Raw genomic sequence first — 21495 nt, forward strand, 5'->3', positions numbered from 1 at the left:
AAGCATGGCAAAATTACCTATTAATTAAAAGAATAAATTACAGCAAAAAAGCAAGCAAAACAAAAATAAAACAATTACAATATATATAAGAAAACAGATGTGTTACACATCTGTCTACAACCCTCCCAGACCCAACACACATACATCCACAAAAGATACACACACACACACACACACCAGAAGCACTCACACCAGAGATACACTCACACACACACACACACACACAAACAGGGTGCGATTTGTGTAAAAACCAGAGGGGGGGGATGATTTTGAATACGTTTGTAAACCCCCCCCCCACCACCCAAAAAAAAAAAAATGAACGAACGATTCATAGCCTAGTAATGTCATGGCTAATAATACCCTATATTATTTTTGCCACCTTTGTAACGTTTTAGTTTTAGTTTACCGTGGTGTATGACTTTAAACAGCGAGTGTGCTTGGTATGATGATCAGCTCCTCTAATGCAGGGTAGGACTACGTTTTGACAAGCATACAAATTCACCTTGTTCTTGCCCCATCTGAAATGACTTCTCTACTTTTGCTGCCTCCATCCTTTCTGTATTTGTTGTGTAAAAAACGTTGTATATGTATGAAGGTATATTGGGTGCAAAAGTGGCGAGCACATTTAACTGCAGATTTTGCATGTGCACACTAAAGTCATAAATGTGTAACAGTAAAGTTGAAGTTGTACATATTTTTTAATATCTTGTTAACACAAAATAGGGGCTACGGGTTCACAAATCCTTTTTACAGGTACACAAATCCTATCCTGTGAGTCACAAATTTCAAGAGTCATGCACTCGACACTTTTGCTCCAAACGTTGCAGCGCAGTTGGTGCGAAACACATTTGCACATCCGTGTTTCATAATCTGAGAACGTGCACAACATTCGTGCATTTGTAAACCCAAATGTGAACTAATGCATCCGAAGTTGTGCATCTGTGAAATAATTTCTCATTAATAAAATTCTACAGATCGCTTTGATTTTCTTGCACGACTACAAGTCAATTGATACAAGTGCTCGAATCTGCTTCTACGAGTGACGAGTGACTTTTGCTCCTGGCTAGGTGATATAATAGGAGCAAAAAGATTTGTATGTGTGCACGTCGAGCGAATCGATCGAGAAAACAAGGCGGCCGGATCTGGATCCTGGATCGCGCTCAGATTACCATTGCCTGCTCATAAAGTAAGTAACCTCAGCATGTTTCCTTATCAATGAAGGACACACGATTTATAGTTTTTCTTTGCACAAAGCGAGGAAAAAATATTTGTTGCGGTGTGTTCGAAAATTGAACGATTGTGTCAGATTATGTGTCCTAACGATTTTGGACGGGCAGTGTTATATTTCTGTACTTCTAAACTAGTTATTTATCTAGCGATAGCTAGCTAGCTTGATCTGGCACTGGAGGATTTAGCAAGCAGGTAAGCTAAGCTAAACATAGCTGTCATGATAATGTAAACCAACAAACAAGATAACTTTCTTCATATTATTATCATGTTACTTACCTTATGAGCATCAATGGTAGTCTGAGCGCGATCCTGGATCCAGATCCGGCAGCCTTGTTTTCTCGATCGATTCGCTCGACGTGCACACATACAAATCTTTTTGCTCCTATTATATCACCTAGCCAGGAGCAAAAGTCACTCGTCACTCGTAGAAGCAGATTCGAGCACTTGTATCAATTGACTTGTAGTCGTGCAAGAAAATCAAAGCGATCTGTAGAATTTTATTAATGAGAAATAATTTCACAGATGCACAACTTCGGATGCATTAGTTCACATTTGGGTTTACAAATGCACGAATGTTGTGCATGTTCTCAGATTATGAAACACGGATGTGCAAATGTGTTTCGCACCAACTGCGCTGCAACGTTTGGAGCAAAAGTGTCGAGTGCATGACTCTTGAAATTTGTGACTCACAGGATAGGATTTGTGTACCTGTAAAAAGGATTTGTGAACCCGTAGCCCCTATTTTGTGTTAACAAGATATAAAAAAATATGTACAACTACAACTTTACTGTTACACATTCACGACTTTAGTGTGCACATGCAAAATCTGCAGTTAAATGTGCTCGCCACTTTTGCACCCAATATACCTTCATATATATGATGGCACTGAAGTCTTAAGTTAGTGAATTGGCTAACAGTGTTAGTTGGTAACCAAATAGCCTACACATTGCGCTACACGCTGCGTAGGCTATGTGCATTCTCTCTCCTGCTGATTTGCGTTCAGTAGCCAAGTGCGTAATATTGCAAAAGTTGAAAAAATAAATGTGTTTATTGAAGCCTACAGAAAATAAATAGCCTATCATACTGTCAGTTAATTGCGTACAGTGCAGTGAAGAGTTTGGAGAGTAAAGTTATAGGGCAACTTGAAGTTTTATGAAAATAATTTACGAACCAGAACATAAAGACCATGAAGCTTCTATTTCTTGCAGCTGTTAAAACACCCGCTAGATAGTTTAAATACCCACCAACATTCGTTTTTGCAGTACAGATTATTTCTAAAAGTTATTTGCCTACTACTGGCTGATTTATCAAACGAGTGCTTTCTCGTTCGTCCTCCTCAAACTACAGGTGTTTCGGTAGAGAGCCATTGAATAAGCGATGCCAAGCAATTTCTGTAACCCTTTTTGTGACATTCAGCAAATATCTCCTCATTCCTTCGGACAATAGGCCTACGTTCTACTCTACGTGCAGTTGTCCTCCATCTCAGTTGCATCAGTTTTCTAATTTTGAAGGTTCTAAAACATTATTATGCTTCACTGAATCCTTCTCGTTTTCTTTCATTTGTCCAGCTAACTTTTCCATTGAACCTAGCCATTTATGATGGATTACACACTCGACATTCTGAAATGTCCTGCACGATCAAGGCCAAATTAAGTTATCACGCAGCCACTGTGTCAGCAGCATCAGTGCTGACGGTGACGGTGCGTTTCTGATGTCAGATTATTATGTAGGCTAGCCTACTAGACTGTTCTCACGTTGCAGCGCTTTACTTATATGAAGTAGCATTAATCAATATGAGGGGCAGAGGGGAATAAATGTTGTCCCCCCCGACGATAAAAATAATTTAGCAGAGGTAGGGATAGGAAAACCAGAGGGGGGGAAATCCTCACCATCCCCCCCTACAAATCGCACCCTGCACACACACACAGACACAGACACACACCAGAAGCACGCACACACACACACACACTCCAACAATCACACTCTTCCAATCTCATACTCTAATGCTGACAGACTTGGTTGTCTATCAGCCATTTCTTTAATTTTAATTTGAATGAACTATAAGAACTGGACTCTCTTGTGTTTTGTGGGATTGTATTCCACTCACCAGCTGCTTTATAAGTGAAAACTGATTGACCAAAAGTTGATTTCTTGTAAGGCACTGCACAATCACCTCTAGCAGCCCCTCTAGTAACATTGGTTACAGATTATCTAAATTGCAGTAGGCTGCAGAGTGGTGGTGGAGCTAAGCTGTGTCGGATTTTATATACAAGACAACAATTTTTAAACATTACAAGATTGTTCCAACTTAGAAGCCTATATTTGTTAAGTATTGGACAGTGATGAAAAGATCTTGTTTTTTATCTAAAATCTTGACAGCTTGTTTATATAAAGATATTATTGGCTTTAATGTCATGGAGTTTGCAGTGGCCCATGTTGGTAGACAGTAATTAATATGTGACATTATAAGAGAGAACATGTACATTTTTGCAGCCTCTGTTGACATAATTTCTAAGATGTCTAAAATGTTTAAGTGTAAAGTTTGTGATCCTGCTCACCTTTTTAACATGTTGCTTGAAAGTCAGGTTACTGTCCAAGATAATACCTAAATATTTATATTCATTTACAATTTTAATTCTCTGCCCTGAAACGAAAACATCAGGCTCTGTATAAGATTTTTTTGTTTTAGCAAAGAACATGGCTACAGTTTTTGAGGTGTTAAGTTCTAAATGACAATTATTCAACCAATTTGAAACATTAATTATAACTTTTGTCAGCTGTACTGCAACCTTTTTACCTTTAATAAAAAATGACAGTATCATCTGCATACATAAGGATCTCACTGCCTTGGCACACAGATGGAAGGTCATTTATATAAAGACTGAAAAGAATTGGACCCAAAATTGAGCCTTGGGGTACCCCTGTTACAAGATCTTTAAAGGAAGATCTTGTATTTTGTATTTTAACACATTGCGAGCGGTTAGTAAGATATGATTTAAACCAATTAGATGTATACTGAGAAAAATTAAACTGAACAAATTTTGACTGAAGAATATTATGATTAACTGTATCAAACGCTTTTCGTAAATCCAAAAATATCGCCCCAACCACAGCCCCTCTGTCTATTAAAGACTTAACTCTTTCAATAAAATAAACAGTTGCCGTTTCTGTTGAGTGGTGTGCCCTAAATCCATGTTGCATCGGATGTAGGAGTTGGCTAGAATTTAGATGAAGAATTAGTTGGTCCGCCGCTAACTTTTCTATGACTTTGGACATAACAGGGAGAATACTTATTGGTCTATAATTTGAAACTAACTGCGGGTCATCATTCTTGAAGATAGGAACAACAACTGCAGGCTTCCAATATTGGGGGAAGCTCCCTCGACCCTGAGTCAGAGAAATATTTACAATATGCGTGATTGGTTTAATCAATCAATAAACCTGCACACTTTGAACCTGATGCTTTTAGGATCTGATCTCGTTCTTTCATCATTTGAAGTATACTTTCATTTATCCACGGAAGGGAAGCCCTTTTGTTTTTGTTTCTGGACATTTTTGAAAAATGTTTAATAAGTGTATGCAGTTTATCCACAAAATACTGGCTAGTAAAGTCCAGATTATCTGATTTCATTAATTCATCCCATTTTATATTCTGCACATCATTTTTAAAATCTTCCATTTTATTCTTTGGTATCTTCATATAATCCATGCTCTGTGCAGAAACAGAGCCTTTCTTTCCATTTACTTTTCTAGCCATTAGTATCAGATTATGATCAGAGAGTCCAGTTATAAAGTTATAAGATTTAATTATTCTTTCAGGTTTATTGCTAAAAATTAGATAAATCTGTGTACTAGAGGAATTGGTAATTCTGGTTGCTCCGCTAATTACTTGTGTTAAATTAAAACTGTCAGTTACTTGTTTCAGTTGTTTTCTTGCAGACTTATCTTCCCAATTCACATTCATATCTCCTATAACAATCACCTCTCTATTGAAGTCACACTGTTGCAACATTTCTCTAAATTGTTCATAGAAACTGACATTTGATGAGGGCAGACGGTAGATTACAATTAGGGTTATTGACATTTCTGGCGAGAGTACAATATTTAAACCCAGACATTCTAGTTCACATGCCATGTCTTTGATTACATTACATCTGATTGTGTCCTTTACGTAACACATAACCCCCCCACCTTTTCCATGTTTACGATCATTCCTAAAAATTTTAAAACCAGGCACATTTATAGCCCCATTTGGCGAGTTTACATTTAACCATGTTTCAGACATTGCTAGGAAATCCAAATTTGATTCTTGTAAAAGATGTTGTACTTGTTCACATTTAGAAAGAACACTTCTTATATTTATGTGACCACCTAAGAGTCCTTTGGGTTTGCTACGTGAGTCCCAGATTAATCTAGAGTTCTTCACAGTTTTAAGCACTTTCCATTTACGATGCTTAATTATGGCTTTATTTATGCGTCGTTTACACCTAGTTGCCCGTAAGACTTCAGTCACCACATTCCCATGATTAACGATGTCCTCCCAGCGTTGAGTTGTTTCAGTCGTCATCTGTCCAAGATCACTCTCCGGACCACCAGTCTCGTCGTTCGCCGTCTCTTTAACGATATTGATCTCCAAGCCCAGTCTGGCAGCCGCGTCAGCCTTTACTTCCATGTTTCCCCTCCACGAGCACCCAGGCCCCTGTAGCCAATCTTCAGAAGCCCGTTCACTCCCGTCTGCTCTTCCGAGCTTGACAATCTCTTCGCATCTCCCGTGGATGAGCTTGAGAATCTCTTCGCATCTCCCGTGGACGTTAAAACAGCAGAAATATCCGCGTATGAAATGTAAGCAAACCCGACGGAAGAGCCCCATTCCACTGAGCTTACCTGAGGGATCACATGATGTTGTTTTCAGGTAGGCCTGTATGGCGTCTGCTTTGCAGGTTTACATATTGGTCTCTCATTTCACATGTGGGAGATGGACCGGGGCACTGATGTATATCCCCGGACATCAGAAGGTAGATGGTAATTATAACTGCTTCGAAGTTTTGGCATTTAGATGCGGTTTTGATTGTTTTCTTACCGTGACGTTTAAAGGTTAACGCTACTTGCCAACCTGGATATACGAAAGTGGACAGTAGCGTAAAACTGCCATACCCAAAATGTTTGTGATTTGGTTTACCGAATTTACTCCGTTCCTGGGAGAAACATTGATTAGAATACGGTCCTGAATCAACTCATTTTGTTCCAGTATCTACAAACTTTGAAAGCAGACAATAAATTAATAGTGCCAGGAGTATTCCTGAGCCACCTGCACCTGAACTACCTGTTGCGGCCATCCTCTATGTGGAGATAGTTGACAGTTTCCGGTTCCTGGGAATACAGATCACTTCCTCCCTATCATGGTCTTTCAACACAACCTGCATCCTTAAGAAAACCCAGCAGAGACTGTTCTTTCTTAGGAGACTTAAAAGCTTTGGGGTGGGTACAACATCTCTTACAAACTTTTACAGATGCACCATTGAAAGTATACTGACTGGTTGTATCACAGTGTGGTTAGGTAATCTGTCTGCCCAGGATCTCAAACTCTTAACAAGGACAATCCGGTCTGCCTCCAGAATCATTGGGGCCGACCTTCCTCTACTGCAAAACATTTACCCTGTACGCTGCAGGAGTAGAGCAGAGTCTATCATCAAGGATGTCAATCACCCAGCCCATCCCCTCTTTTCATTACTCCCCTCTGGTAAACGCTACCGGAGCATTACCTCTCACACAACACGTCTTAAGGACAGCTTCTTTCCCCAGGCTATCAGAATATTAAATGGACAGTGACTTGAAATCATGAACATTCTTAATATAATTGGTTGTGTCATCAATATGGCACCTTATGTATCACAGAAATTGTATATATATATATATATATTTTTATAATGCCTCAGTGCATTTATTTATTTATTTTTATTTTTTTAATCATCAGGTCTGCAGGTCATTGGGGGCCTGCAGGTCAGTGTAGGTCTATGGTCTTACATGTATGTATGTTGTCTTTTACATGTATGCAGTCTTTATGTATGTATGTGGTCCATATGTCTGTGGTCTATATGTATGCACAGAAGCTCTATGTAGGCTTTCTAATGGGTGCATGTCGACTGGTGTGCTTGTGTATCTGTGTGTGTTTGGGTGTCTGTGCATGCTTAGCAGCACATATGTCTCGTTCTTTGTATGGTGCCCCCCCCCCACCCCCTATACTATTTAGTGCCTATAAGGCACCATTGTGCTTCTTAGACCTCCCTTTTTACCCCCTGCAACTTGTGGCACAAGCATTTCACTGTATTGCAAAGTATATGTGACAATTAAACTTTGATCTTTGAACTTGACTTGAACTTGATCAGGGGTGCGTTTCCCAAAAGCTAACTACGTTAGCAACTAACATGGTTAAAACTATGTAAGTACGACAAAACTGTTTCCCAAAACGATAGTTTGAACTATGGTGGTGGAACTTACATGGTCCAATGCATCGTTACACTACGTTAGTGTTTCCCAAAACCATAGTAGCAACGAACGTTCGCAACCACTATCGTAAAGTTGTGTAGTTACAACTACACCTCTCGACCTGTGGTAGAATGATAGTAGAAGCATAGTGCCGGGGATCTTCATGTCAAAGACGTCACTGACGCCAGTTATTTGTTTGCAAATTAATAATTATAAATATATTTAGGTTTCTAATTGATATTTACACTTCCAACCACCATACATCCATATTTTAAAATGCCCAAGGCAGAAAATACATAAGTCAATTTGCAGCCACGTGCATGTAAGTCAAAGTCACACACCTGCAGATAATAATAAGGTGCGCACTTTTTGACGAGTCAGTTGAGAATATGTAGCCTTTGATTTTTATGGAGGAGGGGGGGGGGGGTTCCTTGTTAGTTTACGCAAACCAGGCCAAGAAGGCTGATTCTGATTTTGATAATATGACCTGCACAAAAGATAAACTTAGGTAAACAACGATGTGAATATTGTTGTCAAAATCTTAACCCAGATTCGAACTCTTGGACAGGGGACTGATAACTGCTGCGCAATGGCAGCTGTCATCAGCCAGCCTTAACGCACTGCGCCACAGAATTGACGCCGTGTATGGTGAATAGGGGATAAATAAGAGTAGAGTACACAACTGTTTCACCAGCACATTTAAATGACACGTGTTAAACGTTAATTCAAAGCAGTGGTTCATTTACAAGGTCAGTCTATATGAACCAATGAATTAACTTGATGACCCTGAGAAAAACAGATTTCACAGATTAAACTAAGGTAGTCCATCATTAAGTCTCTGTTATGTGCAGGTGTGCCCATTCACGTGCTACTAAACGTCATTAACCACCTTAGTCCAGACTACTGAAGTTTGGAAACTATCATGGTCCAAACTTACAAAGTACTATGTAAGTACGACAGTTTTGGGAAACAGTCGTAACTTACATGTTGGTTAGTTGAACGATGCATCGTACCACGTTAGTAAAAAGCTAACCTCCGTAGTTGTACGGGAAACGCACCCCAGATCAGCTTGTAGGCCATTAGCAATCTGTTTATTTTATTTTATGAAGCCTATACAGTAGATCACCTGCCACATTCTCACTTGCAATAGACAGATGCAATAGCCATTGGTCAAGTATTGAGTATAAAGTAATTAAGATAGTAGCCTATACAAAAAGTACTTCATACTATCATAAAACAATAGTTAAAACGAATAGCAATTTGCAACTTGACAAAACACTGGATTAAATATCGTAGGCACAGGAGAAAACTTGTACATCCATTGGCCCGTGGGGAGATCACATGCCAGTTGCCTCTCCCTTCAGTCGGACAGCCTTTTTTCTGCAGGGTCCTGATGCGCTCACTGACTTCTGCGTTGACGACAACCATCTCTGAACTGTGTAAATGGGCTATGCATTGGGTGTCTAACCAGGCCTTTTTATCAGGCCACCAGGCCTCAGGCCCCTCCTCCTCCTGGACAATAGGCCAGAGGTGGAGAGGTGGAAAGGTGAGTTGTTGGGGGCAAGGCCGGATTAACAATTCATAGAAACTCACACACACTCACACACACACCATGACACAGAGCATTTCCAATTCAAAAGGGAAAGCACTGCTCATTGCCGAATGCAGAACCTTTATAATCAACTACAATTTGTTCCAACAGCATTCAAGCCTTTATAAAAGTGAAAAAAAAATTCACCATGCACCTTCGACAATGAATAGCTCATTACACTTATGTTACTGTTAAACGTAACTGGTATCATTACAAACATTATTCTGTGTCCTAAAAACTGGCATATTTTATGGCGTTGCGTCATGTAAGGTCGTTGCAAAATCTAAAGAAATGTGTGAGGTGGTCCGCGGATTGTGTTATTACTTGAACATTCCATTTGTAAGCTACTGTTCGCCATATCTGTTCCTGTGTCACATTTTGTTCATAATGTATTCCTTTTAACCAACGCTAATTTAAATTAAATGAATGAATTTGAACTACAAACATTTTGCAATTAACTATACATCATTAAAGATGGGTGTCTCAACTGTACCAGGTAGGTGTCTCAACTGTACTCTATAGCAGCGGACCCCAACCACCGGGCCGCGGGACATTCCGAACCGGGCCGTAGCCTACGACATGAGTTTAAAATTTAATTCGCAATAATGTCACGTTTTTACATGGCATATGCCTATATTCAGTTGTTTCATTGCACGCATGTTTGCATTTTGAAAGGTCTATTTTCTTACGTCTGTCTGTCCCGCCTTCAACACTTTTACACAGTGGCGTCGTTAGACCTGGGCATTCGGGGCTATAGCCCTATATACCCAGGAGGACATTTCGATCAGCTCAGTTTCAATATATCGTGATTTACTATTGAATCACATGCGCAGTAAATATAGTAAACCTGACCTCGTTTGAGGGGGCTTCCAAGCAATGCATGCTGGGCTTGATTTTGACAGAATTTGAAAAAAATTTGGGCAAAAGTTCGTGATACACAACCCAAATGCATTGCTTTCAAGGCACCCATAGCCCATTAATTGAAGGGGATGACGTCCAAATGTTTATCCCGAGACGAACGCTCACACCTGTGCACTTGACAGAGGTGCATGACGATGTTTATTCTACAGGCTATTTTAATGTCATATTTTGGGTGTTGTATGTGGTGCACTTTGGCAGAAGAGACGTTCTCCTTACACGGTCTTTAAACATCAAAATATTCAGAATGCCGTGACGTGAGTCACTACAATTGGCCTTCCTTTTCATTCTCAAAGTAGGTTAAAATTGCATGTTCATCAGCCCGATTTTCAAAATCTCTCGGGGGAAAACCCCCGAACGCCCCGACCAAAAAGGTCTCTAACTTCTGGGCTCTAGCCCCGACTGTTTTAAATAGCTAGCGACGCCCCTGCTTTTACATATTGCCTTCAGCGCTGCGCAGCCTCAGGTCAGCTCACTTCACTTGATCAGTTCTTGGCGAACGGTAGTGTCGCACGAAGTTCGCTAAACTGCTAGAACGAGCAACAAAAAAACAAACATCTTTAGCAGGTCACTGGCCAGAGTGTTTGAGTTGTGAGAGCCGCTGCAGAGATTTCTTACAGAAAAAAAGTCACCGTTAGCTGCACATTTTAGTGATGAGGACTGGGTGTCAAAACTCGCTTACCTGTGTGACATATTCAGGTTGCTTAATGACCTCAACCTGTCACTCTAGGGGAGAATGTAAAGACAATAAATGTCTTTAAACTGGCAGATAAAGTCGCTGCATTTAAAGCCAAGCTTGATTTGTGGGGATGACGAGTGGACCGGGGTGTAGGCTATTTGATATGTTCCAAACAGTAGTGGGGGTTTTGGGAGAGACTTAGGCAGGGCCCTTTCTCTCGCAGCTGGTGCGCGATCACCTTGTTGCGCTTTCAAATGAGTTTGAGCGTTACTTCCCATCCTCCAAAGATCCACAGCAAACCAATGAGTGGGTCCGCAACCCATTTGTCAATATCCCGAATAGTCCTAACTTGTCAGCGCAGGAGGAAGAGCAGTTGATCGAAATTGCAAATGACGGTGGTCTTAAGAGTGTGTATAAGGAAACCTCTCTGGTGGGTTTTTGGATCAAAACCAAAGCAGAATATCCCGATATAGCCGTAAAAGCGCTGAAAACGTTGCTACCATTTCCCACCACGTATCTATGCGAGGCCGGGTTTTCGGCAATGACTGCAACTAAGACCAAATTGCGCAATCGACTGGACATTTCAAACACACTGAGGGTGTCACTGTCTTCCATCACCCCCAGATGGAACCTTCTTGTTGCAGGGAAACAAGCACAGGGCTCCCACTGATTATATTCGTAATGCACGTTTAGTTCCCATGTTTTGTTCCCATATTTTGTTAAGCATGTTCACACTTATAGATGTAGCTTCAAGTTGTTCAATATTCATACTTCATATTGTTCAATTTTCACTTCTTCAAGTTCATGTTTTTCACATGTTTAAGAGATCGTTACCTTCACTGTTCATACATAACTGGAGCTAGTTCAAGTAATGCATGCACAACACATATGGAACATGGAACCCCCCCACCCCCCGCCGGTCCGTGAAAAAAAAATAGGAATCAAACCGGTCCATGGTAAATAAAAGGTTGGGGACCCCTGCTCTATAGGGTACAGTTAAGACACAGTCAAGACAAAAATGCCCCTTATGTTTATGAGCTAATTGTGGAAAATATAAACTAATTATGGGTATTATTGATTGATAGTCTACAAGTTAAGGAAATGGCATGTGGAATGTCGTGTGGAAAATCACTTCTTTTCAGTATCTATTTTTTGTTTGATTTTGTGTTGGCAAAAAGTGTCTCAACTGTACTTAGTCTACCCTAGGCTACACCAATCCGCTATTAACACCTTTCACTTAGCCCCGGTGAGTGGGGGTGAAATGTGAAATGGCTCTACAGACCCTGCACTCTACCCCTGTGAAAGCAATCCCCAGGCACGCCTCAACACCTGCACGAGATTCTCCAGAGTTGACAGATTGCCAGATGTCTCCATTGGCCCTTTCTGCTTCCCTCAACGACAGCATTCAAATTCCTCGTGTTTGGGCAGACGTGATGCGTGATGTTGGACCAGACGACCATGCAAAAATCCACCAACAGAGCTTCGGCCAAGTGGGCAGATATGGATGCGAGCATGGAGCAAAACCACAAACTGGGATGGTTCTCGAGGTAAAAGAGCATTACCTCAAAATGTGAAGAGCTTTGTGGTTGATACGCTGAAGCGATACTTTCCTGGTGTGGACAGGAAGGAAATGAAAGACTGTGTTGACAAGATCAACGAACTACTGCGTACAAGTCAAGTCAAGTCAGTTTTATTTTTAAAGCGCATTTAACATGCACATAGTGCAACCCAAAGCGCTCCAACAAACAAGACATATCACAAGACAAACGATGCCGGATGGAGCGGCGTAGTCGCCAGTGTGCCCATGACATCAAGATGACAAATACATTTAAAAAATAACAAATACAAAAAATGCTGGATGGAGCGGCATAGTCGCCAGCGTAGCCTACCCGTGACACCAAGACATACAACAGACAACAAAACAAATAAACAAATAAAAAGTGAAAAAAAAGAAAATATATTTAAAAAGGGGAAAGGTGATGTTAAAATTAGTCCAATTTCCAAACCAGCTGAAAATGTCCAAGGGCAATGATGATCCGTGAAAACTGCACAGAGTGTCTTCACAACCGATATGCCAACAAAGTTCTTTAACGTTAGCAAATGATCAACCCGGTGAATTCACTGGCAGTCTGGAGATCACGTTAACGTTAGGCCTTGTAGACTGCAGTCTGGAGATCACTGGAAGCACAGTCTGAAGTAGTGGGCGATTGTGTAGATCCGCAACTCGGTGGACTTCTAACAGCGACCGTCTGTTACTCCATGAGACTGCAGCTCCTCACCGCTAACGTTAGTCTGCAATTGGCATGGCAGCTCGCAGGTCAGCAACAGCTCGGCGGCCACGGCAGATCTTTCGCAGAGTAGCTAGCCTAGGTCCAGCTGTCCTTAGAGATCCCCTCGACCAGACAGTGAAGTGCACCGTTCACGGATGGATGGATGTCAGAGGCCCAGTTAGTCTGCAGTTGGCATGGCAGCTCGCAGGTCAGCAACAGCTCGGCGGCCACGGCAGATCTCCCGCAGAGTAGCCCAGGTCCAGCTGTCCCGAGAGATCCCCTCGACCAGACAGTGAAGTGCAGCATGGATGGATGGAAGGATGTCCGATGTCCGATGCCCAGCTAGCCATATCAAGCTCCCAATGGACAAACATCAACGACGTTTCAGCTGACATTGGGCCCTATCATGACATTCTAAAGTGCATCGTCACTCGTCAAAAGTCTATTCAAATTTAGTAGGATATCCAGTTCACATTGGGAGGGGTTTCGTTCTCAAAAGTGGAGCGCATGGAGTAACAAGGTGTTCCTAGGTCTTTTAATCAGTCATATGGGTGTGTTTGGGGCGTAACATCATTTTAAACCAATGAGAATGACATCTGTCATTCCCTTTAACGGCGCAACGCGCGATATGTCAAATAAATGCATCGGTATTTTGGCATTCAACGGCGCATTTGAAGGAGGCTGCTTGCAAGACCGTATGGAATAGTCATTCTTAAACCATGCTTTACTAAAAACCTAGCATAGCCTTCACGCATTTGCACTCGTCTATTATTTGAACTCATTGGCAAAGTGAAACTAACTTCACCAAGGAGTCAGTCAACGACAAGACAGTTATATGCAGTTACTTTCACTATTGACTGACAATGGGTTACCATAGAAAACATAGGCTGGAAAAAGCAACACTTACCCTAATGTTGCTCAAATGACTAAATAAAACAACATTTATCCTGCAGAGGAGTTGCTTATATCTTGTGACAGTGCGTCTTCAGCTGTGCTCCATACTCTCTCGCCTCTCCCCTAATCACTTTTAACCGTCATTACCAATTTGCAAATGATGGTGAATAACTACTCATCATGAGATGTACAGTATTTCGTAATATCTTTATTCTAATTATTTTTACCATTGTAATCGTGCAATTTGTAATGCTTTGCATGGACGTGCGCTGGTGTGCGTTCATGAATGATAGAAGGATGGTGCGTGCACCTGCCAATATGACTGTTGACATGCGCTCTTAAAATAGCATATGAACAACTCGCCATTGACTTCTGACCAGGTTTAGGTGGTGTATGATAGCGATTTTTAGACAATGCGCCAGGTCCCTCCCTAGGTTGTTAATTGCCACACCCCTGGGCGCAATGCTTAAAAAATAAAGGTGCAAAATAACGAATTCAACTTCGCGCCGGTGAATAACGAACTTTACGCCATGCGCTGGTGACCGAAAATACAGCCCTTAGAAGCAGTAAAAAGGACTAAGAATAACACGAAAACTATCAAAAATAACGTAAATAAATAGGGAAAACTAGACAAACCAATACAAAAAATAAACATGACATTGACTTACAATCGCCTCTGGCCCGCCTATATCAGATACACCGATGTGATTGGTTCCTCACGATGCAAGCGGTAAAAGTAACGTGTATCATTACTCATTGCCAGAGTCTCTTGCAGAGACAATTGAAATTGTGCTCTTGCGAGGACTCTGGACGGGTAACACTTATGGTGAGTTTCATCACAGTTGAATAATTTTGTATACACCTGAAACTGGTCTGTGCGCAACCTCTATCAATGTAAGTAAAAAAAAAAAGTTACAAAAATAAAATATACAGCACCGTGCGTTTTGTGTTGTGATGACTAATGCAATGTGCATGCCCATAGCAAGTGTGAAACAGTGCCAAAATTCCCTGGTGGCCGAGAGTGGTATCACAGGGGCTTGACCATGTGAGGGTGCCACAGACAGACAGAAAGAGATTTTGTGCTTTATAGATATACTCCAGGCAAAGTAACTCATTTTGGAGCCAAAAATAGAGCTAATTGTAAAAGAATATTTTTCAGCATAGATCATTTCTATGAGGTGTCCAGAACAACATACTAAAAGTCCTAAGAAATCCTAGTTGAGGAAATATGTTTAATTCTCATCAATCCAAGATGTGTGCCAGTATAAGGCCAGACAACAATACACCCCTATGGGACTATTTTGAAATTATCCATGAAAAGTAAAAAATGTTGTATTACAAGGTTCTTTGAAAATTAATTTCTACATGAAAAGTAAAACATTTTGTATTAGAAGTTTGTTTGAAAATGTATTTGAATATGCAAATGAGCAATATACTAATCGCATATGCCCAAAATACACCCTAATGGGCTTATTTTTTCTTTTACTCCTATCGCAATCAAACCTCGCACAGTGAAAGTATACATGAAAGGTAAAATTTTCAAGTTTCTTGGAAAAATCTATTTTAAATATGCAAATGAGCTCAACACTAGGCGTAATTGACTGATGGCCAAGAAGCCATAAAGTAGAAAAAACAGGGACCAAATAACTAACATATTCTTGTCCATTCAGTAAGTTAACACATGCATAAACGCGATAAATTTGAAGTCACTTGCCACACTTACCACCTGGGTCACTTGCCACAAAAAGACTTATATTGACCTTAAGAATTGATTGCACAATCTTGCCTCCAGTTGCTTTCTAAATTCTTTTTTTTTATTATTATTTGCGAACAAGCCTTACTTAATGACATTCCCCCACAGATAACATCAGAAGAAAGTCAGAATAGCCATGTTAGTCATTACAAACTCACAGTTGCCTGATTTATCAGATGAATATGACCGAGAGGGGAAGAACTAAGAAAAGAACAAACAAGGAACTGAGGGGATGCCAGAACCAAGAGTCACAGAGAAGGGGTACATGATCCATTAAAAGAAAAACATTAAAACATTTAAAAAAAAAAAAAAAAAAAAGAGTTTTCAGGTTAGAGGCCAGTCTAAAAGCAGCATTGCCATCACCCATTGGCAGTAGGATGATTGGATGAAGATTGGGCCTATGTATTTGTCATACATATGAATGTTGTTTCTGCCTATATGCAAATTAGGACATTTTCAATAAGTGTGGAGCCATGTGCATATTCAAATTCATTTAAAAAAAAAAAATGTGTGGTACACAAACAGTTACTTTTATATACTTTTACAATGTGAAGTGTTATTGTGGGAAGGGTAAAGGATAAATGAAGCCTATTTTGGTGTATTTTGGGCATATTTGATTAGTATAGCTCATTTGCATATTAAAATTAATTTTCAAAGAAACTTGTAATACAAAAAAAATCATTACATTATTTGTAGGCTATTATACTGATAAGTAAAGAAAGGTTCCTCACTTTGAATCTACAAACATTTAAAAAAAAAAAAAAAATAGGCCTAAGCATCTTGACAAATTGAAAAGTTTCACTTAATGAGCCAATTGGTAGAGACATAAACTATTATTAGGCTACTATTATTATTATTTGGCCTAGGCTATATCAGAGCTCTTACCCAAGATTTAGACAATGCGACCACCGCTTCCTTTCCTGTTTCTATTAGCCTACCACAGTGTTTGTTCCTCCAAATAGTGTGGTATAGGCAGAAATGTTTAGGCTAATATTTCATAGGCTACTCAAGACAGCGTTTCAGCCATGGAAGAAAATGGAGCTCTGCATGAAGACAGAGAACATTTTGAATAGTGTCTAAAATAGCCTAGAATGCAGCGTATGCTTGGTTTGGGTCAGGTCCGCGTCAAGAAATAGTACCCGTTGTGTGAATGTCGACTTAAATTTACACACGATGAGGGGGCAGAGATTTGAGAAAGAGGAGGGACTGCCATGGTGTCGAACGCGCCCAGCCAAATACCGTCAGGGCATTATCCCACTGTTCTCTGCACAGGGCCAAACTTTAAGCGTATGGTCGCTCGTTGTGGCACTCGTCCAGATAGGCTATACGGTTTTGGACGTGCTCAAAACTTTTAGCTGTGGCGAACCTCCACTTTCCCGTAGGCTACCTTGTCAAAAGCTTTCTCCTATTATGCATCTTAGCTGTAGGTAGATCAGATTTATAACCGAGATGTACTACACTAGTCGGATATAATAGGCCTATTATTTTAGCCATAATAGAGAACAAAAGATACGTGCTCGTTTAGAGACATTTCTCGTTTGGAAATCAGAAGGTAAAACACCATATCGCTCTGCAATGGAAGTGCATCCATGCAACTCTGTGTTTTGCCCCAAAGGACTACAGTGGACTCTGCTACTGCTCTGGTTAACCTTCAGCACTCACGGGGCGTGGGCAACGATGCATAGAAAGTTTTCATCCAGCACACAGCTCAACAAAGAGATGGATGCACCATCACGAACAGCCATTTACGAAAAAAGGTAACAGTTTTCAGACTGTCTACATTTCAGAGTTGTTCACATGAAAGAGTTGCTTCAATTAGAATATTGGAAAAGGGCCATATGTATTCACTTTATTATAGCCAATCCAGCCTACTTGTAGCATAGGTTACCGGTCCGACACTATTTAGCCTGAGCCAGGCATGACAGTTATTTTTGTATTATCATCGTTTGTTCGTTTAAGAAAAAAAGTATTAGTGACGCTGGTTTCCTATTGAACACCTCAGACGATACGCCTTTTTCGGATTTAGGCTATAGGCTACCATTCACCGAGTGCTGGCATCTGTCATTCGTTTTTTGTCTCTCAGTCAGATCACGTCCCCTCGTACAGGATCATAAGGTAGGCTAACATTGAAACGATTGCTCAAATCACGCTGTTTGGTGTATTCCTTCCATTTAAACGGTCAGGAAGACCACAGTCTCATATCACATTGACGTCCGTCCGGTACGTGTACATCCGTTGAGATCATAATAATCGCTAGCCTTCTGTAAGTTGATAGAAACCATCTCTGTCCGTCTCTGTTTAGGACTAAAATCCCATGCATACTATTTCCCTCTTAATTGTGAACTAATTGCATAAGAACACCCCTGTTGGTTCTGTTAATAGCGACGACTCTGTCTGTGTCTCTCTCTTTGTGTCTATGTTTATCCAAGGACTGGAACCAAATGCAGACACCTCCCGCCTCTTAATCGTGAACTCATGGCCTTGTTCTCAATTCTGTTTGACTGGGAATGTTGTTTTGAGGTTGCTTGCAGGGGTTCGCTTCCCTCCTATAAATGTAGTAGGCCTATATTATATTATTGACTCCAGTTCACATTTTTTACCAAGCCAATATTCAATGTTGCTTTATTAGCATGACTGTAAGTAGGTAGGTGTTGCCAAAGCGCAAAACAAAACAGCATAAAATTACAGTAACAATTACAACATCGAGGGAAACAGTAACAATACAGTAACGTTGTGTGTATGCTCTCTCTCTATCTCTCTCAGTTCCCATCCATTGCACACAGAGTTTCAGCTTCTCCCCTCTGGGCGTAGGTTTACAATCCCTAGGTGTAAAACAAAAAGAAACAAATAAAACAGTTTTGTCCCTGCAGCCATTACACACTGTATATTGTTTTTACTACCTAAACAAGTTTTATTTTTATTTATTTTCTTGTTTTCTTTTCTGTTTTACTATTCGTATTTTAGTTCACATCAATATCTAGTTCTAATCTGGACCTGTAAGAACTTTTTATTTGATTTAATTTGTCATTTCTTAATTCCCACTGTCTTAAATTGAATGAAAATGTCATTGTGAACGTGATTTCATGTGGGAATAACTGGTGGGAAACCGGGGGAAGTTTGCGAACAGAGTTGCCCAGTTGTGGGCTTGTCGTCACTTTTGTCCTGATTCAAATGAGGTGTACTGTATGTAATTTTGCATAAGCTCTAATGGGATGGTTAATAATATGCTCATATTGCTGGTCTGATTTAGCTTGACAACTTAATAAATAATCAATGTCAATGATGTGTCATTATATTTTATTGTTTTTAATTGTTTTACCATTTTCTGTGATTGTGACAAAGCGATAGTCAGTCAATGTTCCAACCAATTAGATGTTGTTGAGTGGCGTGATGTACCTTGGGGCAGTTCAGTGGTTTTGGTGTTGCTTGCTTAGCACTACATTACATTACATTTGGCTGACGCATTTTTAACCAAAGCGACTAACAACATGGTAAACAGTTTAAGTTTTAAAGCAATTCTCTCAACAATTTTCGGACAATTTGGAAAAGGTAGAGTACAGTAAGAATAAGTGGATCAGTGAGTGCTGTTTTTAAACAGTTGAGTGTCAGTTCAAGACAGGTGGTAAGTGCTAGGATCAGCAAGACTAGTTGTAAGTAGTGTAATGAGAGGAGATGTTCTCTAAAGAGCTGGGTCTTCAGGAGTTTTTTGAAAATGGAGAAGGATGTCCCTGCCCTTGTAGGAACTGGCAGTGCGTTCCACCAACGAGAAACAACAGATGAGAAAAGTTTTGATTGGCCTGAGTGTACCGGTGGCAAAACTAGACGTTGTTCGTCTGAGGAGCGCAACGGTCTGGACGTAGCGTATGTCTGAGGAAACTATAGGTAGGCCTGTCACGATAACAAATTTTGCTGGACGATAAATTGTCTCAGAAATTATTGCGATAAGAGATAATATTGTCGTTCTGAGATAATTTTCTTTAAGCATCTCTTTAGCAATGAAGCGAACTATACTGTCTGTGAGTGTAATCCATTTCGCACTGTCCTGTTTGTACTTCGTTTGTCGACTAAACGCCCTAGTGACTGTGCTCTGTCAGGAAGAGGAAGACGGCCCACTTGTTGTTCTTTTTTTCCCCAACTGGGAAAACTGCAGCGGATGATTGTGTTTTAGATGCATATGCATGTTTGTTGTGTTGCCGCTTTTAATTGCGACTGTTTTCCAACAAATGCAACACACCGACTCGCACACGTTCAGTGGTTCACCACGGGCATTCGGTTTAAATCCGAAATGCTCCCACACTGCAGCTGTCGCGTTTGGCTTAGAAACCAATTCCATCTTTTTTGTCTTTATTAGGCGTAGCCTACTCGAACTCGCAACTAGCTTTCTCTCTGCCTATTGCCTACCGGTATACTTCTCACGTGGCCCTTTAGCTGCACTCTGTGGTAGGCTACGCCAGTAGTCCCGCCTCCCCACACACCATGCGACTGACAAGTGACAGACATGAGGGTTCACTCATCGTTACTCTAAAAGACCCGAGAGAGAGAGAGGGAGAGAGAGAGAAGAGGAAAACAAACAAGCATGCAAATGGCATTTATCGCGGCCAGAAAAATTATCGAGCTAATTTTAATTATCATGCGATTAATTGATTTATTGAATATCGCGACAGGCCTAACTATAGGCAGAGAATGGGATTCCCACTAGCATGCTAGCTAGCTTTGTATGCTAAGATAAGCAAAAATATGAACAAACAAATCATATTGCTTATTACGAAACATAAACAAAATGTTTATGTTTGTAAATGAAGCAGTTTGTATGACTTACCCAAAATTACCAGATAATTCCCGTAAATTTCCATTAATTCTCATAATTTCCTTTAATTCCATGAAGGTTTCCAACTTGGAATATTTCCAAAATTCCCCAGCATATCTTCCCATGGAAAATTTTCGGAGTGTTTCCGGAAATTTACCAGAGATTTTCCACCCCTTTACAACCCTTTATAACCAAATCAAAACATACAAAAGCCTAATAGCCTATTAACCCTTAAAGGAGTACCGTCACACCGGTGTGACGGGAATGTTGGGAAATTAACATTCTAAAGAATATCTGGGTTCATTGAATTCAACATAGAATTTTAGAACCTTCAATTGTTGCGGAACTTAGAATGTTCAAAACCCTACACCTTTAAGGGTTAAGGAGGCAACTAACTCACTCTTACAATGCGTGCTGGGAAGTAAATAGCCTTAAGCTAAATTACGATGTATTGAACATGAAATTAATTTATATCCACTCTCCAAGACGTTTCCTAATGAAAACACAGATACAGAGAACATAGATACATCAATATTTGATACATGGTGGGGCAGCCGTGGCCTACTGGTTAGCGCTTCGGACTTTTAAAATGTATTAAAAATAGGGTTGGGCACCGAAACACGGTTCTAATATGGCACCGGTGCCGACACAAACGGTAGTAACTGCATCGAATAACAACGTGGATTTCGGTGCCTCATTTCGGTGCTTAAATAGCGTTTAAAAAAAAAAAAAAATGTATACGAGGCATCAATGCATGACATGCGCCATCTCTAACGTCTTGCTCTGATAGCAACACATCCAGATACAGTTAGCTAACATATGATAAACACTGGATGTATAAACCAGAGGGGTGCACCACATAGGCGA

The 21495-nt window shown here is 40.4% G+C and overlaps 1 protein-coding gene across 7 annotated transcripts in view; it reads left to right on the top strand.

Moving 5' to 3' along the window:
* The first annotated feature begins 17037 nt into the window (after positions 1-17037).
* Positions 17038-21495, top strand: part of emid1 (EMI domain containing 1) — a 195222-nt gene continuing 190764 nt past the window's right edge. For 3 of the 7 annotated variants that reach the window (XR_012983739.1, XM_076271408.1, XM_076271406.1), the window contains exon 1: positions 17040-17578. Coding sequence is in view for 6 of the 7 variants with exons in the window: in XM_076271408.1 (XP_076127523.1) it covers positions 17397-17578 (182 nt within the window). In the remaining variant the exon portion in view is untranslated. Of the gene's footprint in view, positions 17579-21495 lie in introns of all 7 variants that reach the window. The other 4 variants (XM_076271404.1, XM_076271409.1, XM_076271405.1 and 1 more) reach the window with 3 other exon arrangements.

The sequence above is a fragment of the Alosa pseudoharengus genome, unplaced genomic scaffold, assembly GCF_046254945.1.
Source record: "Alosa pseudoharengus isolate Yale_2024_CS ecotype anadromous, Long Island Sound unplaced genomic scaffold, YU_APseudo_1.1 YU_APseudo_1.1_scf_6, whole genome shotgun sequence".
Classification (NCBI taxonomy): domain Eukaryota; kingdom Metazoa; phylum Chordata; class Actinopteri; order Clupeiformes; family Clupeidae; genus Alosa; species Alosa pseudoharengus.